This window comes from Eimeria tenella, genomic scaffold (genome assembly GCF_000499545.2).
Source record: "Eimeria tenella Houghton genomic scaffold, Eth_scaff459, whole genome shotgun sequence".
NCBI classification, from domain to species: Eukaryota; Apicomplexa; class Conoidasida; order Eucoccidiorida; family Eimeriidae; genus Eimeria; species Eimeria tenella.
The window spans coordinates 1-8,522 of NW_013545521.1; the positions used below are offsets into that span (position 1 = coordinate 1).

Here is an 8,522-nt window from a genome sequence, read left to right on the forward strand (position 1 = left end):
GGGCTGTTGCTGCTGTGGCTGCTGGTCCGCATTCGTGGGAAGAATCTTCTGGGCCTCTTGAGCAGAAGCAGCAGCAGCCGGCAGGTGCTGCTGCTGCTGCTGCTGCTGTGGTGCTGTCACGTCATCTACCTGGAGCAAGTGAGAGCGCAGCAGCTGCCTAGATACCAAAACAGGTGCATCTGTTGCTGCTTCCAGGCGGGTCCACGGGCGGTGATAGCCATCCTGCAGCAGCAGCAGCAGCACAGAAGCAGCAGCACAAATAGCAGCAACGCTATGAAGCACCAGCAAACTGAGTCGCAGCAAGAAGCCTAGCAGCAGCAACAGCAGCACCACAACCAGCACCGCCACCTGCAGCAGCACCAGGACCCCAACCACCACCACCACCTAAGCAGCAGCAGCAGCACAGCCAACAGCAGCAGCAGCAGCAGCAGCACTTCGCACCCGCGGGAGGAAGTATATGGCCTCTCTCGCCCGCACTGCCCAGTCCACGGCGTGCAGCAGCAGCGCAGCAACACGGCCTTTGAGCGGCAGCTGCAGCGGGAGGCCATCGAGGACTTCCAGCAGCCGCAGCAGCGACAGCAGCGAAGCCTGCGGCAGCGGGGCCCTGAGGGACTTCTCCAGCAGCAGCACTTCGTCGGGAGGCAGTCTTCTGCTGCGCTGCTCCGGCAGCAGCAGCTCCTGCTGCTGCTGCTGCTGCTGCTGCTGTTGCATTACGTCCTCGTTCTCGTAAAAGTCAAAGTCCAGCAGCGACCGCCGGTACAGCCATACTGTCACTGCAGACACCGTTGGGCCTGAGGCCTCCCCGCTGCTGCTGCTGCTGCTGCTGCTGCTGCTCTCCATAGACAGGCGAGAGATGTGCTGCACACAACGCATGCTGCTGCCTGCTGCGTCGTCCCGCAGCACGGGACCAGCCATAGTCTGCAGCAGCTGCAGCAGCCGCTGCACTTCATCTTCTTCTTCTTCAGGCGAGATTTGGCTGCTCGCTGCAGCATCCACATCCATGCACTCGAGGTTGCAGCCATCCTGCTGCTGCTGCTGCTGCTGCTGCCGCTCCTCTGCAAAGCCAAAGGCCGAGCCAGGCACTTCCCAGTCCTCAAGGCCCACATCCCACGGGGTCCCTTGCCAAAAGGCAGTCTCTGCGCCGCACAGCCCAATGGGGGGCTTCCGCATTCGCTGCTGCTGTTGCTGCTGCTGCTGCTGCTGCTGCTGCTGGGCTGTGTTCTCGTTGGTCCCTTCCACCTCCAGCGCAGCAGCCGCTGCGCCGTCTGCTGCTGCTGCTGGAGGCGTGGCGTCGCCCGAGAGAGACATATGCTCTGTGGCGAGCTCCTGCTGCTGCGGCTGCTGCAGCTGCTGGGGCGGCTGCAGCCGCTGCTGCTGCTGCGGCTGTTCGAGTTGCTGCTGCAGCTGAGGCTCCTGTGGCTGTTGTTGCTGTAGCGCGGGCTGCGGCACGTCCTGCTGCGGCTGCTGGGGCGGGTCCTGTAGCCGCTGCTGCTGCTTCTGGGCGTGTTGCTGCTGCTGTGGCTGCTGCTGCTGCTGCTGGGGCTTCTGCTCCTGCTCTTCTGTGCTGCTGCGGCGCGGCTGCTGCAGCTCTTTCCGCACCAGCAGCTGCCGGGCCAGCTGGGGGTCAAAGAGTTCCTGCAGGGCCTCTTCAACTTCTGCTTCGGTTTCGAAGAACCCCTCGGTCGTAGCAGCAGCAGCCGCAGCAGCAGCTGCTGCTGCTGCTGGTTGCTGCGGCTGCGCATCCTCGTGGGCGCCAGTGTCCGTAGGCGCTTGCAGCCACTTCAGGAGCCGGGCCTTTATATCGCGCTGCTGCTGCTCCTGCTGCTCTTGCTGCTGCTGCAGCTCCTTTTGCTTCTCCAGCACCCTCATGACACCCTCTTTGGAACACAAACCTGTTGCAGCAATGCATCTGTAGGGATTTTGGTAAGTAGCAGCTTTGCTGCTGCAGCAGATTTGCATGCGGCGGCGCAGCGGGAAGGCAAGAGTGCCTTGTGCGGAGGGCACGAACAGCTGGCGCGCCTGCTGCAGCAGCTGCTGCTGCTTCTGGGGGTCGCCCGCAGCAGCAGCAGCAGCTGCTGCTGCTGCTTCCTCCTCCGCAGCCCTGCGCTGCTGCCGCATCAGCTCCTCCTCCTGTTGCAGGAAAGGATATTGCTGCCGCAGCCACCAGCTGAGCAGCAGCTGCGCAACCAGCAGCGCCTGCAGCAAAATGGTTTCGCCCGTGAGGAAGCCGCCGGAGCAGCAAACCCGCAGCAGCAGCAGCAAACCCTCCCGAAAGGTTGGCAGCGGGATTCCAGAAGCCCGCAGCATTTCTTTTGAAGAGAAGCAACGGACTCTTCTCCCATCTCCGATTCTGGGAGTTATATTTCGACAAGGGTAGTTGTGGCTTTGCTTCGCCCTGCGGCCCAGCGACGCGAAGCTGCTTCCTGCTGCTGCTGCTGCTGCTGCTGCTGCGGCTCCCGCCGCCGCCGCTGCTGCCGCCGCGTTCTGCTGCTGCTGCTGCTGCTGCTGCGCCGAAAGCTGCGACTCGTCACGCATGAACGACGACACGCTGCACTCCGCCACCGACACTTCGTCCTGCATTTGCTGCTGCAGCAGCAGCTGCTGCTGCTGCTGTTGCTGCTGCTCCCCAGCGAGGTCTGCAGCAGCAGCATCTGCCAGCTTGACTCTCTTTCCGTGGCCAGCAGATGAAATCCCTGGAGACACTTGCCGCGCAGCAGCTCGCTTCTGCAGAAGCCCCCCGTGGTGCTGCTGCTGCTGCTGCTGCGCCGCCGCGTTCGCAGCATCAGTAGCCACGCCGTCAGGCGTGTAGTGCTGCTGCTGCTGCTGCTGCTGCTGTTGGGGAACTGCTGCAGCCTCGCCAGGGGCTGCGGGCTGCTTCTTCATGCTGCCTGCTCCCCGGGACTTGGATGGCGGTACTGTGCCTCCCTTAGTGACCCAGAGGCCGTGCGTCGACTGCAAGCAGCAGCAGCAGCAACAGCAGCAAATAAGGAGACAAGGGGAGGAGATAAACGAAGTTGAGAAGAGCCCCAAGAGCAGCAAAAGGCACAACAGCAGACGCGGAACAAAGAGATTAAACACAAAAAAGAAGTTGGAGCCAAAAAAGACAGGCAAATAAAAGGCATTTGACGGCGCATAAGGACTTGTGCGTGGCAGCAGCAGCAGCACCAGCAGCAGCAGCAAATGTATAGGACACAATACAGGCAGCATTCAGTGACTGCCCTGTGCGAAGCAGATGCTTCGACCCTAGCTGCGGCCGTGCTGCTGCTGCTGGTGTTGCTAACGTGTCCACGAAGCTCCAGCAAGCAGCAGCAGCAGCAGCAGCAGCAGCAAGCAGCAGCAGCAGCAAGCCCCACCGCGTGGTCTCCTCTGCGCTTCGCCTTTGACTCAATTAGGCGCAGCAGCGAAGGGTGGAGGGAGCGGACATCTGAGACTGGCCAGCTTATCTTGCCGCCAGTTAGCTGCCTGAGTACACATGCAGCAGCAGCAGCAGCAGCAGCAGCAGTTGGTGCAGCGGCAGCAGCCGGGTGGCGCGAACGCAGCTGGTCTCTAGCAGCAAGCAGCCGCGGCAGCAGCGCGCCCGGCTGGGGAGGCAGCACCGAGGCAGCAACCGAACTGCAGCAGCAGCGGCACGCCGAACAGCAGCAGCAGCAAAAGCAGCAGCTGCAGCAGCAACGAACTTGTAGTGCAGCGCGTAGGCCGTCAGGAGGTGAAAGGCGTAGCCAGGAGGCTCGCCGTTAGGCCACACGCGACGGTATTCCAATTCTCCCCCCGCTGCTGTTGCTGCTGCTGCTGTTGCTGCTGTTGCTGCTGCTGGCGCTGCACCAGCTGGCTCTGCTGCTGTGCCCGCTGCTGCTGCTTCTTCCTTTTCCCGTGGCTGGTTCTCCACCGAGTTCATGCCTTGTTGCTTCTGCTGCTGCGGCAGCGCGTCCTGCAGAGCCAACCCCTGCTGCTGCTCCTGCTGCTGCTGCAGGCGGCTGGCCTCCGCAGCAGCAGCAACGTCGAGCAGCAGCTTGAGGTGCACCTGGAGGCCCATGAGGGCCTCAAAAGACAGCCCCTTTGTCACGGCGTACAGCAGCAGCCGCTGCAGCTCTTCTGTCATTAGCGGCAGCACCAGCAAGACACATTTAAGAATGAAAGAAGGGCCCAAAGGGGGGTGTCTTTGCTGCAGTGCTGCCATGCGTTCGGCCAGCCACTCTTTCCGCGCAGCAGCAGCAGCAGCCGCAGCAGCAGCAGCCGCCGCCGCGTGCTGCTCCTCTTCAGCAGCAGCCGCGGCAGCAGCTGCCGCTGCTGCTTGCTGCTCGTCGGCAGCAGCAGCAGCAGCAGTTTGTGCTGCTGCTGCGGTCACCGTGTCTGGGTGGCCCGCAGCAGCAGCGCCCTGCTTTGCTGCTGCTGGCGAGAAGCGCTGGAGCAGCAGCAGCAGCGCGTGGCGCTGCTGCTGGAGGTGGAGCTCCTCCTGCTGCTCGTCTTCGTCTGTGGCGGGTGCTGTAGCAGCAGCAGCAAGCGCAGCAGCAACGGGAGAGCCGCAGAAGCAGCAGCCAGCAGCCTCCGCCCACTGCCGCTCCTGCGGCGGCCGCTGCAGCAGCCGCAGCTCCTCCAGCAGCGGCTGCTGCGCCTCCCGCACCACCGGCAGCCGCAGCTGCCGGTACTGCAGCAGCCACTCTTGGCTGCTGCTGACGAGGGCTCTTAGCTTCGCATAAGCTGGCCCATCAACAACTTCGAGCGGCAGCGCCACAATTGCTGCTGCTGCGCTGCAGCCCTCGCTGCGCTGCAGCTCCTGCAGCAGCTGCAGCACCCGCAGGCTCTCCGCCGATGGCTCCTTCGCCTCATCCCCCTCCTCGTGCTGCTGCTCCTGCTGCTGCTGCTGCTGCTGCTGCTGCAGCAGGAACGACGCACCCGCAGACCCGTCCAGCGGGTGCAGCTCCTGCAGCAGCAAGGTCTCCTCCTCGTCCTCGCTCAGCTCTTCAATCCCGGTGGCTCCTGAAAACGGGTCGCCTGCTGCTGCTGCTGCTGCCGCTGGTGCTGCTGCAGCTCCTGCTGCTGCGGGCGTCTCCGGCGCTGCGGACCCTGAGTCTGCTGCCAGCGGGCCTGCGGCCTCTGCAGCAGCAGCGTCTGCGCCTGCAACGGGCTCTGCTTCCGCCACCTGCTGCTCCTGCAGCTGCATGAGCTGCTGCTGCTCCTGCTGCACATATCCCTGCTGCTGCGGCCCCCCAATCGGAGACGCAGCAGCAGCAGCAGCAGCAGCAACACCCACCGCCTCCAGCGCCTCTTCTGCTTTCGCTGACCTCCGCGTCGTCAGCGGCAGCAGCACATCGCCGTGCATTCTGGGGCGTCTTGGGGCGCGGGCGCTGCGGCGGGTGGGGACTTGCGGCCTCTGCTGCTGTTGCTGTTGCTGCTGCTGCTGTTGCTGCTGCTGCTGTTGCTGCTGTTGCTGCTGCTGCTGCTGCTCTTCTTCCTCGTGGCCCAAGTGCTGCCGCCTCCGAGTCCGCACTGGAGATATGCGCACAGGGGGCGGCTCTTCTTGGGGCTGCGGCTGGGGCGGCAGCAGCTGCTGCTGCATCTGCATCTGCAGCTCAAAAAGCTGCTGCTGCGCCGCTGCTGCTGCAGAGGCGGCGTGCTCCTGCTGCTGCTGCTGCTGCTGCGGCTGCTGCTGGTGCTGCTGCTCGCCCTCCTCCTCCTCCTCCTCGCCTGCTGCTGCTTCCTCCGCAGCAGGGCCCTCCCCTGCAGCAGCAGCAGCAGCTTTTAAGCCACCCCCTGGCTCCCTCACCTGCAACCTCCGCGTTTCAATCTGCATGCATGCAAGCCCCAAAACAGCGCCGGCCCTTGCATGCAGCAAGCAGCAAAAGCTCAACTAAAAAACGACAGAAGCCAAAGTTTCAAAACATCGCTGAATGGAAGCACAGGCTGCATGCATCCACAGGCTGCATGCATCCACAGGCTGCATGCATGCACAGGCTGCATGCATACACAGGCTGCATGCATGCATAGAGGAGCAGCAACGAACCTGCTGGAGGAGCTGCTCAGCTTCCGCCAATGTGTGTCTGGGGCAGCGGAGAAGAGAGAGCATCCGGTGGTTATAAAGGCGCAGCAAGACCTGCAGCAGCAGCAGCAGCAGCAGCGCAGCAGCAGCTTGGGGCTTGGCATGGCCGCGCAGCAGACGCGCAAAGCGCATGCACTTCGGGTGTCTGCTCACCTCCACCTTCAGCAGCCGCCGCTCCTTTATGCGGATTCGACTTGCTGCGCATGCAGCAGCAAGTCTTCTCAGCCGCCGCGTGGTTTTCCAAAGAAGTGCATTTGCTGCATCTGGCGGCAGCAGCTGCAGCGCCAAGATCTGCTGCTCCAGCTCCCGCTGCACCCGCCGCAGCCGCTGCTTCCCCTCCTCCTCGGCAGCCTGCTGCTGCTGCTGCTGCTGCTGGTGCACATCTCCAGCTGTAGCAGGGACCGCGTCTTCGGCTGCTGCTGCTGCTGCAGCAGCAGCTTTCTCCTGCTGGCGGCAAAGGAAAACCAGCTGGGCCTCAGAAATGGGAGCAGCAAAGTCCGGCTGGGGATCGACTCCCGCGGCGATCCCAAACAGACATGCTGCGCGCTCTCTGTAGGACTGCTGCAGCGCAGCAGCACATTGCTGCCGCAGCCGCTGCGCTGCTTTTACGTGCTGCTGCAGCTCAGCAAAAGGCGACAGGGCCCGGCCAAGTCCGAAGGGCTTTCGTGTCAGTCTTTCTGCATCCAGCAGCGAGACATAGCCCCGGACTCGCGGGGTTTGCTGCTCCTGGCCCGGCGAAGCAGCAGCAGCAGCAGCAGCAGCAGCAGCAGCAGCGCCGGGAGGCAGGATCGTGAGCGGGCCGGAGCTGTCCTGCAGCATCTCTGCAACAACAGCAGCAGCAGCACTGGCGCTCTGGCAGCGCACTGCTGCGCGCAGCTCCAGCAAGTGCTGGTAAACGACACACCAGTCTGCACTTTGCTGCAGCTGCTGCTGCAGCTGCTGCAGCCCCTCGGGCTTTATGCGCAGGCTCTGGCCCCGCGCCACGTGCTGCTGCCACTGCCGCAGCGAACCCCCACTTGCATGCAGCTGCGCTGTTTCTTCTAGCCAAGCAGCAACAGCATTGCATGCATCTTTGAGGCGGGAGAAGCAGGGGAGGTCTGGGGTTTCTGCGGGCAGCTGCAGCAGCTGCTGCTGCTGCTGCACGAAGTGCTGCAGCTCCGCGCGCGGCGTCTCCGCCGCCTGCAGGTGAAACGCTGCTGCTGCTTCCACCTGCTGCAGCTGCAGCAGCCGCTGCTCCGTCTGCTCCAGGCAGCTGATGTACACGCTGCAGCCGCTGGCTTGCTGCTGCAGCGCTCGCAGCTGCGTCAAAGATGCTGCAGTCTCTGGAGAAGCCAGAGCAGCAGCTAGCTGCTGCTCCACTTGCTGCTGCTGCTCCAAAGCTTGCGCTATGTCTTGCCGCACAGACGTCAGGTGTACAGGCAGGTCCTCAGCTTCCAGCAGCAGCTGCTGCCACTCCTCTGCGCGCGGCCGAGGCACAGCTTCCCGCAGCCTGCGCAGCAGCAGCAGCAGCAGCAGCAAAACAAGTTCACGAATGTGTGGTTAACAACTAAGTATAAATAAATTGACAAATCCACATACAGCAAAGAAACCTTTACAACAACTGGAGTGAAAAGGAGGCAATTGCATGCGCGTGTGTTCGTGTCTGCATCCTCAGAGTAGGCTGCAGCAGCAGCAGCAGCGGCAACAGTTGCAGCAGCAGCAGCAGCAGTGGCAGTTTCAATGCGAAAAGCGGCGATACATGGTAGCCAAGTCCATTCCACCACAGCAGCAGGCAGCACGCCACAGACTGCGGGCCGAACTCCAGCAGCAGCAGCGAAGCAGCAAATGCAGCAGCAGCAAATGCAGCGTTGGCACACTCAGCAGCAATAACAGCAGCAGCAGCAGCAGCAAATGCAGCAGCAGCAAACGCAGCAGCAGCCCACCTCTGGGCCTTCTGCTGCCAGTCAGCAGCAATGCCGCTGAGGGCCTTCAAGAAGTCCAACTCAGGCAGCGCAGTCAGCTGCCGCCACAGCCGTTGCTGCTTGCTCCCGCCATGATGCTGCTGCTGCTGCTGCTGCTGCAGCGTGTCTGGGCTTTCACACGAATGCGGCGTTTCTTCAGCCCGCCCCATATCAGCATTCACATTTCGGGCTGCAGCAAAGCCCGGCGCTGCTGCGGTTGCTGCTGCAGCAGTGAGAAGGCCAGCTGCTGCTGCCAACGATGCTGCTGCGTCCTCCGCCCGCGCTGCCTGCTTCTCGTTTGCTGCTGCAGCAGCAGCCTCCAGCTGCAGCGCCGCCTGTGACCTCTGGTCTCGGGCCCTCGAGCGCGGCGGTTTGCTGACAGCAGCAGCTTCGCGTGCCATCAGCACTGACACGGGAGTTTGTGTGTCTATCCACTCAGCGACTGCGCACAGCAGCAGCAGCAGCAGCAGCAGCAGCAGCGGGGAGCACATGAAGCCCTGCAGCAGCAGCGCGGGCCTTCGCAGCAGCAGGAACCCCAGCGGCGC

The 8,522-nt window shown here is 63.2% G+C and overlaps 1 protein-coding gene across 1 annotated transcript; it reads right to left on the reverse strand.

The window, feature by feature from the left end:
• Positions 1 to 157: 157 nt before the first annotated feature.
• Positions 158 to 8,378, reverse strand: ETH_00017500 (uncharacterized protein; the record flags this gene model as incomplete). Its single annotated transcript, XM_013380208.1, has 7 exons — positions 158 to 222; positions 435 to 2,952; positions 3,354 to 3,462; positions 3,678 to 5,785; positions 6,002 to 6,091; positions 6,191 to 7,526; positions 7,960 to 8,378. The coding sequence occupies 7 exons, from the start codon at positions 8,376 to 8,378 to the stop codon at positions 158 to 160; spliced, it is 6,645 nt and encodes a 2,214-aa protein (XP_013235662.1).
• Positions 8,379 to 8,522: the final 144 nt, after the last annotated feature.